Source organism: Musa acuminata, chromosome BXJ1-9 (assembly GCF_036884655.1).
Source record: "Musa acuminata AAA Group cultivar baxijiao chromosome BXJ1-9, Cavendish_Baxijiao_AAA, whole genome shotgun sequence".
NCBI lineage: Eukaryota > Viridiplantae > Streptophyta > Magnoliopsida > Zingiberales > Musaceae > Musa > Musa acuminata.
In genome coordinates this window covers 5,977,364-5,998,228 of record NC_088335.1, presented here as the reverse complement: position 1 = coordinate 5,998,228, position 20,865 = coordinate 5,977,364, and the positions used below count along the sequence as shown (strand labels likewise).

At 35.6% G+C, this 20,865-nt stretch overlaps 2 protein-coding genes across 2 annotated transcripts; one reads left to right on the top strand and one right to left on the bottom strand.

Moving 5' to 3' along the window:
* The first annotated feature begins 290 nt into the window (after positions 1-290).
* On the top strand, positions 291-16,027 carry LOC135592741 (protein ACTIVITY OF BC1 COMPLEX KINASE 8, chloroplastic-like). The gene is made up of 20 exons (XM_065082383.1): positions 291-875; positions 3,750-3,885; positions 4,783-4,949; positions 6,243-6,363; positions 6,454-6,554; positions 9,337-9,435; positions 11,321-11,431; positions 11,526-11,605; positions 11,721-11,790; positions 12,229-12,302; positions 12,409-12,478; positions 13,386-13,474; positions 13,561-13,685; positions 13,816-13,896; positions 13,984-14,044; positions 14,154-14,208; positions 14,292-14,390; positions 14,493-14,582; positions 15,583-15,642; positions 15,735-16,027. The coding sequence occupies exons 1-20, from the start codon at positions 411-413 to the stop codon at positions 15,849-15,851; spliced, it is 2,271 nt and encodes a 756-aa protein (XP_064938455.1). The 5' UTR covers positions 291-410; the 3' UTR covers positions 15,852-16,027.
* A 3,365-nt stretch (positions 16,028-19,392) lies between these two features.
* Positions 19,393-19,812, bottom strand: LOC103997388 (stress-response A/B barrel domain-containing protein At5g22580). The gene is made up of 2 exons (XM_009418586.3): positions 19,694-19,812; positions 19,393-19,618 (listed from the first exon to the last, which is right to left on the bottom strand). The coding sequence occupies exons 1-2, from the start codon at positions 19,810-19,812 to the stop codon at positions 19,393-19,395; spliced, it is 345 nt and encodes a 114-aa protein (XP_009416861.2).
* Positions 19,813-20,865: the final 1,053 nt, after the last annotated feature.

Below are 20,865 nucleotides of genomic sequence, written 5' to 3'. Positions count from 1 at the left end.
TATAAGTTGGATGCGCGCTCGACCACAAACAACAGAAGAAACAAACCCACCTATAAAAAATGTCCCATTTGCTTTTCTCGTTGGTCAATGCACCATATATTGGGACCCGCATTGGGTCCCGCATGGTTCCCGTGAGGGGAAGCGTTGGGGTTTCGCGAAACAGAGTCTCTCTTAAACAAGAAATTTTGTGGTCATCGAGGCGTCATCCGGCAACCAACGAGGAGCACGCGACATAGGCACTTCCTGTCTCTCATTCTTCCACGTGGCCCGATTCCAACCTCCGCTGTCTACCAACCTCTTGTGCTTCTCCTGCTTCTCGACTCTTCCGTCTCCTCCGAGGCACTTTCTCTTCGCCCCCTGCCGCCGACGCGATCTACCAAATCCCTAAAGATCCATCGACCAGTATATCGATGTCAGTTTCTCTCTCATCTGCTCCGCGGATCCTCCAAGACCTTCTCTTCCTCCGCCCCACCGCCGGCCGCCTCCACCCTCTTCCCGGGTACTGCCGGTTGCAGAGTCGTCGACTGCGGAGGCTCTCGTCTCGAGTCGTTGTTCAGTCGGGTTCCAATGAGAGAATTTCGGTCACTGAGGTCTCCAGGGACTTGGATAGGTATGTGGGGAACGGGAATGGGAACGGTGGCGGCAGCGGATACGGGTTCAGGGAAGTAGTTAACGGGAGTGCGAATGGGAAAATCGAGGTGATACTTAATGGGAATGAGGCAAGTAATGGCAGTGCGAGTTTGGTGTACACTGATGGGAATGGAGCGGTAGCGAAGGAAGTGGATGAGGTTTTTGAGGAGGCGAAGCGGAAAAAGAGGGTTGAAGATATAGGAAAAGAGGATGCTTGGTTCAAAAAGGGTGGAGAACAACCGCAGGTACGTACCACTTTCATTAGTGGTTTTGTAAATTTATTGAAATCGAAGTATTTAATGAATCATCACCTTAGCTCATTCTAGTGCAATGGTTTATGCTCACGTACAGAAGAAGTCGTTTTCTCAGTCGCTGCAGGTGGACCTGCTAGTGAATCAATATAAATTCATTTTCAGAGATTACAAATTTGGAATGTAGGTTTACGCCCAAACTCTGCATATTTGTATATGGATAACATAAACTGTAGAGATGGAGGAAATAAAATCATCCTTTACTCTGGACAAGTAAAAGTTTAGGATATCCATCTCCTTGACATGGTGCATAGACAGAGGATTATAGTTACATACATGTAAAAGAGGCAATCTAGATGATGTGTTGGTCACTAGTGGTGTGAACAGGAGAAAACTGTGTCCTACTAGTGCTGAATCAAGTAATTATATAAACTGATGACATGTTCAAATTATCCAATTTCATTTACAGGCCACTAATAGCTTTATGACTCAACCTGCTCATGCTGGCCGGCATATGTTATTGTGCCATTAATTTGCTTACATGATATTTAATGCTTTGTGGCTCTCAGACTTCTTGAAATCAGATTCCCAGAGAATTATACAAATAAGTGTTGCTATGTGAGTTTCAAGATAGGCGGGTTTAATGGCTTAAGTAGTGAGTTGGGAGAAAGTTTAGTCCCACTATTGTGCTTCAAAGATGTCTGCGACCTCAATTTTTCTTGCTGGTCTGTCATACAATTAGACTACATCATCTGAAGGGTTCATTTTTGTATTTAGGAGAAAAACATAATTTTATGACTGCTTGTGAATAATACAATTTTCTTTTACTTTATAACTGGGCTTTAAGCTGGAATTTATGTTACTAAAGTTTTTAAACATAATTTCAGTGTTTTGGAGTACCATCTGGCATAGATTTTGCAGGTGAAGGTTTTAAGTAATTGAACCTTGTTTTATTTTATTATGGTGTAAACTAAGTTTGAAACCTAAAGAGTCATCAACATGGAAGGATATAATATATGCATACATGTATGTTTGTATATTATAAGAATATTTCTAGATAGTTTATTTCTAACATAATGAGGAATAAAAGCTTGTCATTGTTGCTGTGAAGAGAAAATCTAAATACATTTGTATAATATATTGAACCATCTGAATGTTATTTGTGGTCAATGATTTCTTTAGCATTAGTTACTTAATATTAATAACTTTATTTTTGATGTTAGGAGATTATATAGAAGTTAAATTTCATTTTCAATTGTTTAGATACGGGGCCCCACCAATTCTCATACATATACCCTGCTATATCATATTGATCGAGTGAATTAAGATGATTCTTCACCCTCACTTATTAATGAAACCTCATGTTGTGGTTTTTCTTAATAATAAATACAATCTCATCTTTTACCAAGACCAGGCTATGGCTCGTTGAATCTTAAGTAAATGTCAGGCTCCAAGGTAAGATGAAAGAACAACCATTCAGAAAAGAAGTCATGTGTGCAAGGGTATAGGCAGGAATGAAAAAATACATCAAAGTGGTGGTTTCATTTAAATAGATACGAATGATAAATAATGAAAAATCTAAAATGAAAGAACATAAAGGTCATCTGGTGTTCAAACAAATGGATTTTGGGACCATGGCTTTTGCTGGGATACTAAAGAAGTAATTTGACTCACCTATACCTTCTTGAAAATTTGAAATATATAAAGATGTTACATGCTTATAAATGTCATAAACCCCATCAACTGTAACTTGGTGGTTCCAAAGACCACATAGCTCAATGCCACAAAAAATAATAAAAAAGAGAGGATATATATAAGAGGCCTTATAGACTTCTAGTTACATCTTTATATCTTATTGCAGAACAATAACCATCTAATTAATATGTATCCATAATGATTCTTGGGGCTGTATTTGAGAGCTTCAATAAAGATGTTAGCCACCCAAATCTTAGATTTCAAAAACTTCTGAGCTACAGAAATAACAAGTTATTTTAAGGAGATCTGCAAAAGTGCGAATTAGACTGAATGTCTATGCAGAAGCTACTTCTACTAGGTTTTCTAATTTTTACTGTTGAGTGGTAGACATTCAAGTAGTTAATTTGTCTGATGTCAAGAGGTATATTATATGTATAATGGGCCAGCTTTATGAGGTGGTATAGAACTTTCTACTTCTGAATATCTATGGTCAATCTCATGTAATTTGTCAAGCTGCAATACATTATCGTGGCATATGTTAAATGTGCTATGAGCCTATGAGTATAATTTGAATTCTTAAAAAATGCTGAAGTATTTTGAGTCTTCTTATACATGGTCCATTTGCAGGTCATGCTGTGAAGAAAACCTTTTGAATGCTCTGAAGGAAATCACCAACTAACTTATTTGATAATTCGACTTACTGCTATATATGACTTCTGATCAACATGACAAGTATAATGATGGAAAGTTCTTAGTTGGCAACATTTTCAAAATACTTCTTACTTAAAAAAATTATAGAAAAGAAAACATCAACTTATCATATATGTTTTTACTTCATCAATAACATTTCCTTTTTCTATTTGATACTGTAATGAAACTTTTACATGACTGGGTGCATTTTAATCTTTGGGGGAAAGTTGGTGTCAGTAGATTTATGGCAATATGTATTCAAAGGAAACAATCATAAACTCCATAGGCTAACATGATTTTTTTTAATATTACAATCAAATTATGCATCTTTGCACTTAATTAATGATTGAATTACATTTCTTTTTCTCTCTTCACATCTGTACCTTTTTGGATGTTAGCTTCTAATTAAAATTTTTAAAAATTAACATATCAATTAAAATTTTTTGTGTTTATCAATTTTTGATGATTTGCTCACACTTGCAGGTCTCTGTTACTCCTGGAGGGCGTTGGAATAGGTTCAGAACTTATTCTACAATTCAAAGAACCTTGGAAATATGGGGCTTTGTTTTTGCATTTCTTTTTAAGTCTTGGCTTAACAACCAGAAGTTCTCTTACCGAGGTAAATTTCTGAATCTTATGTTAGAATCATCTTGCAGTCATCCAATCTCTCATGATAAATCAATTCTTTTGTTATTGTAAATACAGATTTGGCTCTTTGAGCAACTTATACAGTCTAATAATGGCCTAGCAAAAGATGGGGTTGTTTATAGGGGCTGGTTTAAGTCACAGGAAGAGCTTGTCTGGTTGTAATGGTGAAACTGCATAAATTGACCCTCCCTATACTCTTCTAGGGTAGAAGGAGCCTTGTGCCAGTGCCATTTTTTTAAAAAGGTGTGAATTGGTGCCTTGATCGTCGAAGCATTGTTTATTGAAGTGGTAATTCATGATGAAAAGCTTTTTCTTATCTATACTAAATAACAGATGAACCAGGATATTCATAAATATTGATGAATTAAATCAATAAACCTTTTTCCTACTTTTGTTCTTCCAACCCTAAGATGTTCTATCTTTAATCCATCTACATGATTGGTGTTTAGCACCTCCCATGTCTTCGAGATCTATGTTCTTTAGATTGGTTATAGCTAGCACCTACATGGAACCTCGAGGCATGCCTATGTCCCATTAAGGACAGCCAGCTTCAATCATATATGCATGATTTCAGATATTATAGCCCATAAGAAGACACATCAATCGAGGGCATAATCAAAATGAAGCTGAACTTTAATGAATCTCCACTCTAAATTATTGTGTAAGTGTAACAATTATAAATATTTTTTAATGTTATTTAATTTTACAAGTCATTGTCAGTTAATTCACTTAATACTTAGCACTACTTTTTGGTAGGTGCATTCATGTAAAACAGGAGTGTTGAGGATCATACAATAAAAGATATCAGGTTATTATGACACACCATCTGTTTTTTGGATGTTAAGATTTATGTCTTGACAATGTGCAGGAGGAATGACTGAGGAGAAAAAGGTTTCAAGGCGAAAAGCCCTTGCTAAATGGTTAAAGGAAAGTATCCTGAGGTTAGGTCCCACATTCATTAAAACAGGTCAGCAGTTCTCCACAAGGGTGGATATTCTTCCACAGGAGTATGTGGATCAATTGTCTGAACTTCAGGTCATGTTTCTAATTGCCCACTAGAGTAATCTGCTCTCATATATTTGACTGTAGACAAATTTATGGTCATGAATTTGCTTTGTTCTTGATTTTTTCAATCATGAATGGATATGGAGTTATTAGCATTCATATACTTTACAATTCTTTTATAGCTTTATGTAGAAATTTAGACGAAAGAAATAATGGATATTGGATAATACCGTACTTACCTTTTCTCAATGCATACTTTTGTTAGTGAGGAGGTTTTGTTTCTGAGGTTCTAAATCCCCTGCAACACAATGTTAACAGTTGGATGTAAGCAAGATATATAGAAAGTGAAGTCAAGTGGTCATTGCAAACTTCTGTTGCATATATCATAAAATATTTTCCCCCCTTTTGTAGTGAAGGATGGATTAATTATCCCATTTATAAACAAAGCTGTGGTAGGTGATATCTAGTTTCTCAGGTACTGTTGCTTTATTAAATCGACTTATGTTGTAATGCAACATCAACAAATTGCTTGTGATAGATTACAATGCTTGTCAAGTGAAGGGGAAAAAAAAAAATACCACACATATGTTTGTTTCTTTTGTTTTGGGTTCATTTTTTAATTTTGAACTTGTAGAGCATTGTGTATATTTCCTTGATTATACTTTTATTGTTAACAATCACATTATTGAACTTCCCAAATTACTTCAAAATGAAACTCAAAAAGATTTTCCATCTTTTAACATGCCACTCACCTGCGTTCACCACCCTCTCTCTACCACCCTCCCTCTCTTGTACATAGGTGCATCTCACTGGAAACACCACAGTAAGATGGTCTCGCTTTTTAAATCTCTTTTCCTCATGTCTGAGTATGTCTGCATCCATGTCGGATGGGATTCTATGCCTCAATCCAATGGAATTGGCTTTTATGGTCAGAATAAGCTGATTGTTTTCAATCTGGCTGATCCCAATGAGCTTGTGTTGTTACAATTTATTTTTGATTGATTTTGTTCAACTCTGGCCATTATCTTTGTTACTTTCAGTTTATTAATTATGAGCTTATTTAATTTTTCAATTTCCGTATGGAGCCTAGTATTAGTTATAGAAGTACCAAATTATCTAGTAATGTACAGTTTTTTTTTTGTGACTGACCTCTAATAGAGGGCTATGACATGTTTTGGTGTCGCTATATATGCAGATAATATTCTGCTACTTTCAGTTATATCAATATGTTACTGTGCCTTTGCTCGGTGTTTAAATCTGTGGAATTACAAGAATTTTCAGTGCTTCATATCAAGTGGCTAAACCTATCTATGCATTAAGCAGGACCAAGTTCCACCATTCCCTTCAGAAACTGCCATCTCAATAATTGAAGAAGAACTTGGAGCTTCTTTGGATGATATTTTTGATCGATTTGATTATGAGCCAATAGCTGCTGCAAGTCTTGGTAATCAATTTTCATCTAATAAGCAAGGAATCTATTCATGTAGAATAAGTGGTATGAAAACGTATGATACACTTCCTCTTGCATTGTCAGGTCAGGTGCATCGTGCAAGTTTGAATGGCCAAGAAGTGGTGATTAAAGTGCAAAGACCTGCCCTTAAGGAGCTATTTGATATTGATCTGAAGAATCTGAGGGTTAGTGCTTTGTGACTGTTCAAACTTCAAACTTCAAAGTACATTCTTCTACTTGATACTTGATTCTTTACATTATTTGGTCATTACTTAGATCCCTGTTCAATGCCTTTCACAGTAAGGCATATGATATTTAATGAGGGCTTGTAATAGGATAATACACAAACAACTTGTCACCTATACTGCATGTTTGAGTCGATTTTCACTTTTTGATGCATAAACTATGGTAGACCCCATCAGCCATGTCAACCATTCAGTATTTGTAAATATATCCACTTTAAAGTTATGTAGATATAAATAGGGAATGACATCTAAATAAGTGGATAGTGGATATATGATGGTTATTCGCAGGTGATAGAAATAGCTTGATGCACCAACATTTCCTTTGTTTTTTTGTGAATTTTATATTTTATTCAGCTTATGTAGGAAATGCTAGCATGTTTTAACTTCTAGACATATATGAAGTTATGAACTAATATAATCGCATTAAGACCAATCAGACTTTAGCCTTATGTGTTGGTAACACTCTTTTTAAGTTTCAATCAGGTTTTAAGGTACCAATTTTTTTTTTCTCCTGGAATTGGTGTTTTGTCATGTTTTGGGGAATGATATCCATCATATCTTGCATAGAGAGTTATTCTTAGGTGAAATTCTTCCTTGCACATTTCTCTCTTGAGAGCAAGGTTTTAAAACATTGGTGTCATTGTCAAGATTTTAATATATCATTATCAGTATGTATTAACCAACATGTATGATATGACCAAGTAAACAAACAAGGAAAATACTGAAAAATGTTTGATCTGTAAGTACAATAGGCACATGAATTTACTGGTATGGTTCAGTTATTATACTGTAGTATTTAAAACTAAGGTTTGTCATACCGCTTGGTATGGACGGTATGTACCGGTCCGACAGGGAACCGATATGGACGGTATGTTCGGTGTGACTCGGTACAGTATCGTACCAATAACTAGTCGGCACACTGGTACGGAGTGGTAAGACGAACCACGCTTAAAACCATGTTGGAATATAATAAACTTCTTTTGTGTTTATTAAATTATGACTTGTTATTGAGCGTTATGATGCATATTCATCTTCAGCTTATCACTTATTAGAAAATCTACATGTGTTTTTGACACCTGAAACATCATTACTAGTGTAAGATCATATAGTATATGATTTTCAATTCTTAGAAGGTGGTCCTTGATGTCATGGTACTGTTGCTTATTTGTGATCTAGATGATTAAGGTTCAAGTCACAGAAACAACCTTTCTGCTTAGAGTGGAAGGCTGTATCAATTGGCCCTTGCTAGACCCTGCACTGGTGGAAGTCTCATAAACTGGATTGCCCTTTTTATATGTTGTTATTATTAGATTCTGAACTCTGCTAGATAACATGTAAATAGTAATGTTTTAATTAATGCTGTGATGTTGGCATGCACTGGGTTGTTGTGTCAACACTATTGTCCTTGCAGTATGGTTTGCAATACCGTACTGTATCACTCGGTACGGGTGGTACGTACTGATCCAATAGAGGACTGGTACGGGTGGTATATCGGTACATCTTAGTGTACTTTATGTTGGTACACTCGGTACAGCTTGGTACATACCATACCGATAGCTGATCGGTATATCGGTACGGTATGATATTTAGAACCTTCCCTTGCAATACGGATGGGAAAAGTACGGGAAGAGACAAGAAAGTGAGAGTTAGAGAGGGTAAATGTTTTCGTTTTCCTTTGGATGATCTATAATTGCTATTTCTTATTGCGTGTCTAGAGGATAGCAGATCCATGATCTAGTGGTCGTAGAGGTCCGTATGTCTGAAAATTTGTTCCTCTCAAACATATGAACAAGGATGATGCTTCTTCTCCGAGCTTATTTTACCAATAGAGTTTCTATTCCATTTCACAATAAAAAACACATAAACGATTGGATAAAACAATTGTATTCCATAGAACGGAGTAAAATGCTTTTACTAAGCCTGTTCTCAGTACGAGGAAGTTGGTCTTGTCTTCTTGGCAGTTGAGTACATGCTGCTTATACTGGCAGCATGGCATGAGATTGAAGTTAGGGCATGGCTCAAGGATCTAGTGCCTTATTGATAACCAACATGGTAGATAACACATTTGTCTTCAATATCCAAAAGCAATAAATATTCCTGGAAATATATACACACATGAAAGTGAAACTATAAACAAGAGACAACTGTTTATCTGAATGTTACAGTGACAACTTACAACTAGGAGTCTAGGACACAATAAAACAGGCACTTTGGCAATATATATATATATGTGTGTGTGTGTGTGTGTGTGTGTGTGTGTGTGTGTATACATACATACATACACATGCTCTTTTGTCTTTGATGATACTTTTGTATCTATTTAATTTCTGAAAGTTTGCTGGGAATGATTTTCTCAATTGACCAAAAATAGATTCCATGTTTCCATATACAGCTAAAATATTTAGCTTTGGGATACTTGTATACTTTTAAGTTTTAGTTTTCCCAGATTGTGATTATGATTTATGAATAGGTGTGATATATGAAAATAAGGTCAGCTTTACCTTTCATATGGCTGATGATGAGTGCGGTAAAGCGAATGGTTTACAAATTTGATACTCGCATTACGTATAACAAATATATGCTAATTTTTTTCCTTAAAATGAGCTGCTCTTTGTCATGGCTTATTTGCTATGTTGGGAAAACCAGAGGACTCTCTATATAGTTAAACATAGTTGCTAAAGTGCCACAACTGTTCTTTTATGTAAATATTATGTTGTTACAGGTTATAGCTGAATACCTTCAGAAGGTGGACCCCAAGTCAGATGGTGCCAGAAGAGATTGGGTTGCTATATATGATGAATGTGCCAGTGTCCTTTATCAGGTTATTTTACTGTTGAATTAGTTATCATGGAACTCTTTTATCATATCAAGCAAATTTGAATTAGTTATCATATCAAGCAAATTTGAAATATATTTAGCTCAATTACTTTAAATGACAAATGTGATGTTTTATGAGCATCTAAAATGATGTTAAATGGTCAGTGTATAACAAATAAGCCTACCCTTATTCATGCCTTTGAGATTAAATATGACTTTCATTAGAAAAGTTCCACAGTGCTGCTAGACTCTTACATAGTGGAATTTCTGGAGTTGGTTTCATGTTGTGTTAGCTTAAAGCACAAGCAATTAATTACATTTTCACTTACCTTTGCATAGTCTTACAGTTAAATTAAAATCCTCAGTTGTTGAAAGTAAACTTCAGCACCAACTTTCCTGATATTAGGATAATTATTAGTTATATTATTAACAAAATTTCTATGGACCTTTCTAATTCTTGAGTTGAAAGAGGCTGGATGATGATGCGATACCAATTAATGTTTTAGTGCCTATATATTATCATTGAAAATGGGCTCTTTGCTTGTAGGGGTAACATTGTGTATGTTGAACCTCCTCAGGTTCCATTTAGGCAGGAGCATCGTGCTTCTTTTCTGTATTATTGGTGGTTGATTTTTCTTTTCTTTTCTTAAAATAAGGAATTATCATTCAATTGAGCAACTGCTGTATGGTCACAGAATTCCGTAACATTAACAATCGGTGTGAAATTCCACTAGTTCTTGCCATGTTAGCAAGCTTTTGGGCACAAAAGTTTTTAGTAATAAGAGACCATCTCAAAACAATACTCTCTTCCCAGTTCAGAACAGTCATTGCACTGGTCCCTTGGATGCTGTGGCATTCTTTCCACACTATTGCATACGTGGATGAGCCTGTGCATCCATTTGCATCGAGATGGTTCAGTTAAATATTGAACCCCTTCAGTCTGAATATCTGTTCATACAACATGGTTTGAAGAATATGGATTGGTTTCATGATCTATTACAAATTTCAGATCAGGATCATACTAGGTTGTGCAGATATGACCTATGGATCAATATCTTAATAAAAAACCTAAAAGGTTAGAGAGTGATATGATTAAATTAGGACAAAAAATTCAGGGTGACAGAAAAATTAAGAGTAATTCTTCTCCAATCCTCCTTCCAGCTGCTAATATTTTTCTTCTTCTCTTCATCTTTCTGATTCCTGATCCTTTTTGTTCTACTTTCGGTGGCTATTAGATGCCAGCAGCAGCCAGACGAAATATCTCTTTTTTTTCGTCCTCATGCTCCTCTGCCTTTCCCCGGTTAGTTTTAATCTGTTAAATAGCTGGTGCCAAACTCCAGTATAATTTACCAATATAGGAAAGTCAATTGGCAACAGTCTACTAGGTTGAGGTGGGGTGAGTAGGCACGGATTTGGTTCTCATGGGAAGTGATGTTGACTGGAGTGTTACAGAACTTGAGCCTGACACCAACATAGTTAAATGAGATTTGGGTTGATCATTGATCCAAATTGATCCAGCCCAAGCTCGACCAATCCTTGACCCTGTATTCCTTATAACCAAAAAATGAGGAAAAAAGGGAAAAGAAACTGGTGTTTCAGGACAGCAGCAGCTGATGTTAACCAGATTGATGCAAATTATGGTATGTGCCATTTCTAGAACTACTCTATATACTGGTACAACTCTGCTTATAAAATACCACTCACTCTTCATGTGTCTGCTTATAATATACTGGTACAACTTTTTCTGGCTTATCCTTAGAGCAACTCTTCTTATAAAATACCATTCACTCTTCATGTGCCTGCTTATAATATACTGGTACAACTTTTCTGGCTTATCCTTAGAGCAACTTGCTTATAAATGTATCTCATAGTCCCGTATCTTCCTTCAGGAAATAGATTATACAGAAGAAGCAGCTAATGCAGAAAAGTTTGCTGAAAACTTCAAAGATATGGATTACGTAAAGGTGCCTAAAATTTACTGGGAATACACCACACCACAGGTTCGTTATCTCATTGTTCGTGCGAGACATTGGGATTTTCAGAGAAATTCTTTTTAGTTTCCTGATTAAACAGAATATTTTTTTGTTGTTGCAGGTACTCACAATGGAATATGTTCCAGGAATAAAGATAAACAGGATAAAGCAATTAGATCAGTTGGGTGTCGATCGAAAAAGGTAGTGCAATATGAAATTCTTGTCTAGATATCAGGACAAAAAGGTTTTCCCTTTCTTGATTGCAGTTTCAAGATGATTCTCTGATTTGATTCACATTGGCATCCTTTCTTTATAGGTTGGGCCGATATGCTGTTGAGTCTTACCTTGAACAGATTTTGTCCCATGGGTTTTTCCATGCTGACCCGGTACGCTTGGCTGAAATTATACTTATCACATAATTGTTGTATTCGACCTAAAATGGTCTATAAGTTTAGAAAACAAGCTGGATTGATATAAAATTTAGAATACTTTTGTGGTAGTTTCCTGCAATTATATTGGGACTGTTAGTAAATTTGTAATATCTTAATGCCACACACAAACACTATGAGTAGAGAAAATTTTAAATACAGTTGTTAGAAAATTTACTTTTGTGGTAGTAAGTGCTTTTGACATATTTACTTTTCCGGTAAATTTTTCAGAGATAACTGTCTATCAAGACCATGCTAAAGGTGAAATATTTAATAGGAAATGTGGCTGTAGTTCTTTCTTCTAGATGCAACAAACAAATAGAACATCAGTGATTTTTTGTTAACTTGTTATTTTTTGTAAATAGTCATGATTGATATAAATATTTTCCCATTCAGCATCCTGGGAATATTGCTGTGGATGATGTAAATGGTGGGAGGCTCATCTTTTACGACTTTGGAATGATGGGAAGGTTGTGTCTTGAACTCTTGTTGCCTCTACACTCTTCATGGAAAGAAATCATACTTTTGAAATGCTCATATTTGAGTAACAAGTATTCATTCTACAAACCTTTGCAGCATTAGCTCCAATATTAGGGAAGGGCTTCTTGAAGCATTCTATGGAATTTATGAGAAAGACCCAGACCGGGTTAGTTTCTTTTGACTTTTGTTAAAAGGATATAATTCCTTTGACTCTTGATCTTTTCTTGAATATTTTGTTATACATATAAAGCTAAATTTCCTCTAGTGCCTTCAATGACTCTGATTTTTCTTTTATTCAACTAAGTAGCTAGCTTGATCTTTCTTAAAGGACAGACTCGTCACTCAAGTGCTTCACATGAGAAACTTCTGTTGAATCTAATTAGTAGTCTTTTTCTATATATGCATAGTATTCATAATTTCATTTCTGACTTTGAAGATTGTTTAGGTCATTGTTCATTTTACATATGTTACAAGTTTGAGTAAAATATTGAATAGAGAGTAGTGTCATTCTGATATTAAAAGAAAATTCTAGGATGAAACATTGAAAACCTGTTTCTAAATGAAAATTTCACCACTAAGTTCTTGATTAGATCCAAATTTTTGATGCCAGTCTATTCAGATGATATTATGGTATCAGATATGGAAGTTTTGGGGCATCGAAGCTATAGAAATAGATTTCCAGGGACAGATGCAATTCCTGCAAGTCAGCTTGTTTGGAAAAAAAAAAACTTTAATGTGAGACATTGTTCTCGTGGATGCTTATCACTTCTTGGTGGCATCATACGCCCCCCTGGAACTCCAAGCCAACAAGGCAGTCCAAGGTGCCTTGCTTGTCAGTGAAATTATGAAACATTTCTTGTCAGTGAAAACTGTTTTTATGTGTAGTTGTATATTATAAATTACCAGATTTGGGTGATCTGCAGAATATTGCTTTTTATATCTTTTAAGTTTTTTTATTTGTATGAACTGTTTATAGCCTTGGTCCTTCAGTGTGTTTTCTTCTTTTCTATGTTCTTCCAGCTCAGTAGCTGTTTGAACCTCTAACGTCAGTCGTGAAAATATCTTGTGTGCAGGTGCTTCAAGCAATGATTCAAATGGGTGTTCTTGTTCCTACAGGGGATATGACAGCTGTCAGACGAACAGCTCAATTCTTTCTTAATAGGTGATTTTCAGGAAATATAATGCATATTAAACCATATAAAGTGTGACTCTCAAGTAAATCCTACTTTTGTTATTCTATATTCACAGTTTCGAAGAGCGCCTTGCAGCTCAAGTTAAAGAGAGGGAGATGGCAACAACAGAGCTGGGCTTCAAAAAGCCATTGACTAAAGAAGAAAGATTAGAGAAGAAGAAGCAACGGCTGGCAGCAATAGGTGAGACATATGATGTTTCAATTTGTAGGGTGTGGAATTTTAGCTTTCATTACCCATTGTCGAGAACATAATTTCTAAAAGGTTGGTTTATGTGCCAAATTTTATGCTTAAATGTGATCTAAATCTTCAGGGGAGGATCTTTTGGCCATTGCTGCTGATCAACCTTTCCGTTTTCCAGCTACTTTCACATTTGTTGTTAGAGCATTTTCAGGTGTAATAAACAAGAAACAATTCTTTTATCTAATTGTACCACTTTTGGGCTAAACTTTCACTAAAATTGTGACTCTCGTCTGCACAGTACTAGATGGAATAGGAAAGGGACTTGATCCGAGATTTGACATTACTGAGATTGCCAAACCGTGAGTCTGGTTTATAATTTTTCTTAATTATCTTCTGCTTGATTATAATTTGTGATTTGCTGATTTTTGCATCATATAGAGCTGATTATATTTGCATCTTCATCACCAGGTATGCCTTGGAATTGCTTAGGTTCCGAGAAGCTGGTATTGAAGTTATTGTCAAGGCAAGCTTCTTACTGCCTGATGTATTGTACCTCAAAGCTGTTATGCTTTTACATTTGAACTAATAACTTTTTTGTTCTTATAGGACGTTAAGAAAAGATGGGAAAGACAGTCGAGTGCTTTCTATAACTTGTTTAGACAGGCTGACAGAGTAGAAAAGTTGGCACAAATAATTCAAAGATTGGTATTCAACATGATGTTTTGTTGTTTTTCCATCTTTTGTGTTGCTTCAAGGCAGTATTTTTCACAATTTGAAGTCCATTTACTATGTTGTGATGTCTTACAGGAGAAAGGTGATCTCAAACTTCGGGTGCGAACACTGGAATCAGAAAGAGCATTTCAAAGAGTCGCTGCTGTCCAAAGGACAATTGGAAACGTAAGCCTTCAGATTCATGCTGAAAAGCCATTACCGAAAAGCTGTTATACCATCCAATATTTCCAGACTGAAAAGCTGACCAATCACATAAAGTTGTATCAGATTGAGATTTCAATCCTTAAGTATAATAATACTAAATTCATTAAGATGAAAATAATCCCAAGCGATAATTTGCCATTAAACAATCTTGCGAGTGAAAAGGGATTATGAGCCAAAGGGTACTAGGTATAGTTTAAGCCTCTATTTGGACTATCAAAATGTGGAAAATACTATTCAAGTAGACTAAATCACCCCTGAAAAATTGCATCGATGATGTGGTCTCTCACAAGTCTGATATGAGGGATTTACATGCATGGATTGTAAGAGTGATCACTCCACCTAAATAGCAGCTTCCTTGATGCATGGATCTTTTTTTTTTTTTTTCCATGGCTTCAAGATAGGGCTCTGTGATAGCTTAGATTTGGTATATCTTCACATAACATTAAGATCCACATGTGATATAAATTATGTGATTTCTATTGTTGAACAATAATGAAATATTTCAAGAAAAAAATTTGTACACTTTGACATAAACAAGGGGCCAAAAATTGCATTCTAATCTGCATGTCATTTGAATTCTTGTAAGTAGAGTTATATATGATTGGTATTGTCTTTGAGTTGTGTGGGCTGTATAAGAATCTTCCTGTGGAAAAGAATGAATCACCCACATGAACCAAAAAAGTAGGGGAACAAATCCAAAAAAGTGCTCTCAAGTAAATCAGCATACAATACCACAGCAGGAAGTTAATACTTTTTTCTGGAGATCTTGTTCTACTATTTTTAACTATCGCTTACTGTTTATGCTTAAAATGATCAGTGTTTATATGCACTACTCAAATCTGATGACTTCTATGTGTAATTTTATTATATTGTTTGGCACTCCTTTTCTTCTCTTGCAGTGTCTGCATTTGTAAGATTATCTTATACAAGAAATGCTTATGTCTCTGTATGCAAATGACAGGGTGTTGCTGCTGGAAGTTTAGTAAACCTTGCAACAATCTTATATTTCAATTCCATTCGAGTAAGCAAATCCCCGAGTGAACACTTGCTAATTTGAAAATTATTCTTTTGCTTTCCTCGTTTTCTTTTGTAATAAATCTTTTGAGTGGGCAGGTGCCTGCTGTGGCTGCATACCTACTATGTGCATTTTTCGGGACGCAAGTCCTCTTTGGCATTCTCAAAATAAAAAAGTTAGATCAGCAGGAGAGATTGATAACCGGCACCGCTTGACATGCGAGTTTTAGCTGCATAGCAAGTTCTGCTTGTATTCTTGTCTTTTCATTTTGTGCTTCCTAATTTAGTTTCCTTATCCATTTTGTATCATAGCAAGCGCCTCAAAGTGAAGCGGAAATTTGTAAATGCTGCCATTAATATTAATAAAAAATATTAAATAGTGAACGGTCCAATAGTAAGTATAGTAGCATCATATTAATATTAATACAAATAATATCAAGTCGATGTAATATTAAGTATAGTCAATGATCTATTATATAGTACGTTGCTTGTAGGCTCATTAATTAGAAAGTTCAATCGTTTTCCCGAGGATTCAGCATTCAACACCGAGATCAGTTACCGATAGATGTCATCGACTGTGTGCTATTCAAGTGGCCTACGAAGGGACTTTCCGAAACATGCGTTTCTTTCTGTAGATACGGAAAACAAGGACGAAAGAACCAATCATCCTATAAAGCGTCGCGCCAACCCCGCCGTATGGCTAGTCAAACACATATGTCAGCATCGGAAAAGGTATTGGATGGTCGCACTCCACGTTTTCTTCGAGCGGGAACTCACAAGGATAGGTTGGCATTGGAGCGATCAGTTTCTGCGATTGAAATATAACATTGTGTGGGATCAGGGAAGTGATGGTTGCTGGACGGTCTCGAGTGCATATTGAATCTGTGTTTTTTTTTTTTAATCAAAGTTTTATTAAGAAAAATTTTAATTTCTTGAATCATCCATAATATTATGCATAGTAGTTGAGCCCTCCTTAGGTCATTTTTCTACGTATTTTTTTTACATGTGTTTAGAGATCTAAACGAAATAGTCAATTGATTGACTATATATCTTAATGAACGTGAGATTTATTTTTTTTTTTTAAAGAGGGAAGTGATCATCTCGTTTAAAGCTATGTTACAAGGTATTTTTTGACGAGTTAATTACAGATTATCCTTTGTAGTTAGATCTTCTTAGTATCCCGATCCGTAAACTTAAAAAATTTACATTAAAATTCATATTATTATGAAAGTAAAATCTTTAGCTTTATTTATTCTAACATCGTCAAATTTACTAACGAAATACTGAAAATAATATATAAAAATATATTTTTAATGTTCCAATTGATGATGGTATACAACGATAATTATTGTGGATGAGAAGAGCAACGACGAGAAATGAGATATGCTCGACAACTGCATTGTTGATCGACAATTAACAATGGCGAGAGATGAGGGCAACTCGACAATTACGTTGACACCCATGTAATTGTCGAGCGGTCCTCATCTCTTATCACTACTCTTCTTATCCACAACAGCTACCCATGGCTCCCAACGACATCGTAGTCCGTCACTAATAATTGAAACGTTAAAATTATCTATTTGCTCTTTTTTTTGTGTGCTTTTGTTAGTAAAATCAATGATGCTAAGGTAAATAAAGCTAGATATTTTACTTTCATATGGATTTCAATATAATTTTTTTTAGGTCTAGAGACCAGGATACTAGGAACGTATAACTATAAAGGGTAATATATAATTAGCCTCTCTTTGACGAATAGTTTCTTTTCAATTATATATATGTATATAAATATATATCTATGTATATATATATGTATATATATATACATATATGTATATATATGTACAGTATATATATATATATATATATATATATATATATATATATATATATATATATATAAAATATTGGAATGGATTAGAATAAGAAGTCTTCGTATAGAACATATAAGTCTTAAATTAATCCAAGGAATCCAAGGAAAAGTGTGAATGTTAAAAATCTCGAGTTACGAGGTTTTGTCTGAGGTCATTGTGTTGTTTATTTAGAGATATTTGCTCCTTTTGTTCATCTTACATTTAGTTTATCTCGCTTCTTGTAACTACAATTTGAAAATGTTACACTCCTCAATGGATGTAAAAAAGAATTCTTATTAATGGGAAAATGATATAAGACTAGTAGGCAAAGTTTGTTACCTTTGGCAAGGTTATTTTGTTTGCCTCAAAAAGGAGCTCAATCCAAGAGAGCCAAACATGTGTTTTAATTTCTCTAGCTTATACTGTAGCGATAGGAATAATATTTATTATTATTAAGGCTCGACACGCGGCAACTAAAGTAAGACTAAGGTGACAAGGACTCGTTCGCTGGTTAGAACGACATAAGCCTAACCCAATATAAAATTTTGAAGGAATATTTCATCTATATCATAAAATATTTTTTTATTAAGTCAAATATAAAATCTCATCTAATCGAGGTCAATTACTATTTTTTTCAAAATACTCGCTTTCAACTTCGTGGTTGATTAGATTGTTTGATCGGAGGAATAATGGTGGGATTTCGATCCGATCTTGATCTTCGTATCATTTGACATCCGATCAAGTATCCGAAACCTTTTCGATAATATTTAAATTTTTTATACATTTATTCGTCGACTAAGATATTATTGGGTTTGAACAAAAGTAAATTGATTTAGACATCATCGACTTCTCCCACCATTGACTATTCATGATTCGCATCTACTCATCCCGATATCGATCTATTCAATAAGAAGTTTCTCAGTGTACACGACGGTCATGTTTGAGTCATCTATCCAAATAAATCTTGAGTGGTGCATAGTGCTTGGTAGCTATTTGCACCGTATATTTTCCATTATTTCTATTCAAGTATTCATCCATGCGCATGTGTTTTACGATTAACAAAAGTCTTGTATAATTCTAATAATTAGGCAACTAATTTGTATTTTGTGGAAATCTCTCATCAACATGTTGACAATTTTTGTTTGAATTGGTTGTGAAGATCGAGTTTTGCTTATTTTATAAATACGGTACGAAATGTTGTTTATTTATGTCACGTTTTCTTATGGGTACCAAATCACATCATCCTAAATGTTTTCTTGAAATCAGCTTCCGACGCCCATATCGGCGACAATGCAACCATCATCTTTAAATTTTAGAGAACTCGACATGTTTTGCACATGTCAAAAGCTTATAGCAGACATGTTACTATGTTTGGTTTGGATCAATATGACCCCACAAGAGGTACAATCCCACCTGTTTTGAATTCTCAATCTTTTCCTGTAAAATGATATAATTTGTTGAACATCAGTGGGTTTTTGTTATTTGATCCGAATCTCATAGTTGTTATTTGATCAAAACAAAAAAAATGTCACGTATATATTATGACGATGTTTGTAGAGTGCTCACCAATGTTTTTTACAGACAAATTTACAATTTTATGATCAGTTCTTGCAGAACTGTGAAGTGATAAATTTACAATTTTGGTTATGGAATCATAAAGTTGTAATTTATTCGGTAAGAAATAAATTTTCCCTATATCTATAAAATAAACTAGTATGGCATGGTGAAGATGAGGATGAGGAAGAAGAGACTGGTGGTATGTGACCCTTTATGTTATAATAATAAGATTAACTTTTGCAGTTATTACATAATTCCATCATCATCATCAATACTTAGCCTTTGGTTTTAGGATACAGCAGACGCAAGAACAACAGTTGCAGCTTAAATGAGAGTTCATAGTTGCGGAACTATATATTCGAAGCATACTTTTTGCGTCCAGCACTAATCTCTTTGGCAACCACCGGGAAATCAATGGCCAAGACCTTGTCAATGGCTGCACGGAATGCCTTCCCGTACTCCACATGGCTGGGGTGCTTTATGTAGGCGGCAAGGTCTTCAGCGCTCCCAAAGCTCAACAGGAAAGCATGAGTGAAGCCTTGGCCGAGCCTCTCGTCCTTGAGCACGTCCTCTCCCCTGAATAATTATTTCTGCCATCAGGAAAACAAGAGAGAGAGAGAGAGAGAGAGAGAGAGAGAGAGAGAGAGTTACCATTCGAAGGATTTGATAACGTCGATCTCCGAGACAAGATTCTGCAAGCCTTGCAGCAGCTCCTCCACCGCCGCTCCATCCTTGAACTTGGCGAGAACTAAATGCTTGATGTGTCCCATATGCTTTGCACTCTATGGATACTGAAACGAGGGATGGCGGAACACGAAGAGGATTGCATGGGTATTTATAGGCGAGCCAAGGCTTATCTCTCGACCAAGACGGACCACCGTGGATATGAATCACCTCTACCATCGCGCTGGTCGCCAGTGAACCGCAAGTGGTCTGAAGCACTCAAGTTTTCTTCGATTCCTTTAATGGTGAAAGGGATACATGAATGAATCACGTGCGTGATATTTGCAACTTGGCAATCAAACACTGCTCGTTACATTTGCATGCCATTAATCCATCATAAAACTGCTCTACCGAGTCGTCCATCTCTTGATGACATATAATTTCTCTCTCTAATATCGATACCCTTCCAAGAGAGAAGTTGGACGACAGCATTACGCAAAAATTCAAAGGGGACTAAAAGTTCAAATCAATAGGCCATAGAAGAGTCATATAATGTCCGTATATTGATGTGGTGGACGCCATGACGGATGACGTTGCACCTAATCCGTGTGATTCACGCCCTCTCGCGTTTCGTCTTGACCACAATTTTGCGTACCACAGAGGTTTATAATACCTAACCTACTGTGCCAACGATGTTACAGAATCCACATGAATTTAATGCACTTCCTGACCTTTTCTCCGCAAGGCTCCCATTGTTACTTGTCCGATGAAACGATGAACTGTTGATCCTCAGCTATTTGGTTTCCGTTTCACACGTCTCCCTAGAATATTTTTTGAACTATAGGGCCATGCAACGAACTGTTCTTTGGCATGGAAACATGTGGATGTGATAAATGCGTTTTAGTCTAACATCAATTGAGAAATAGACAAACTACAAACTTATAAGAATAATATCTGATAAGATCATTTAGACTTACATTGGTTGAGAAGTATGAGAATCAAGGGTTCATAAGTTCGCCAGATCTTCCTTACCCTCGGAGGCACTTTTTGAAACTCATATGCTTCGAAAGGATAAAATCGTGCGGGTATGCGATATAAAGTGAAATAAACTTTTGTATATGAACAAATACTAACAGGCTATAACACGCAACGGAATTAAA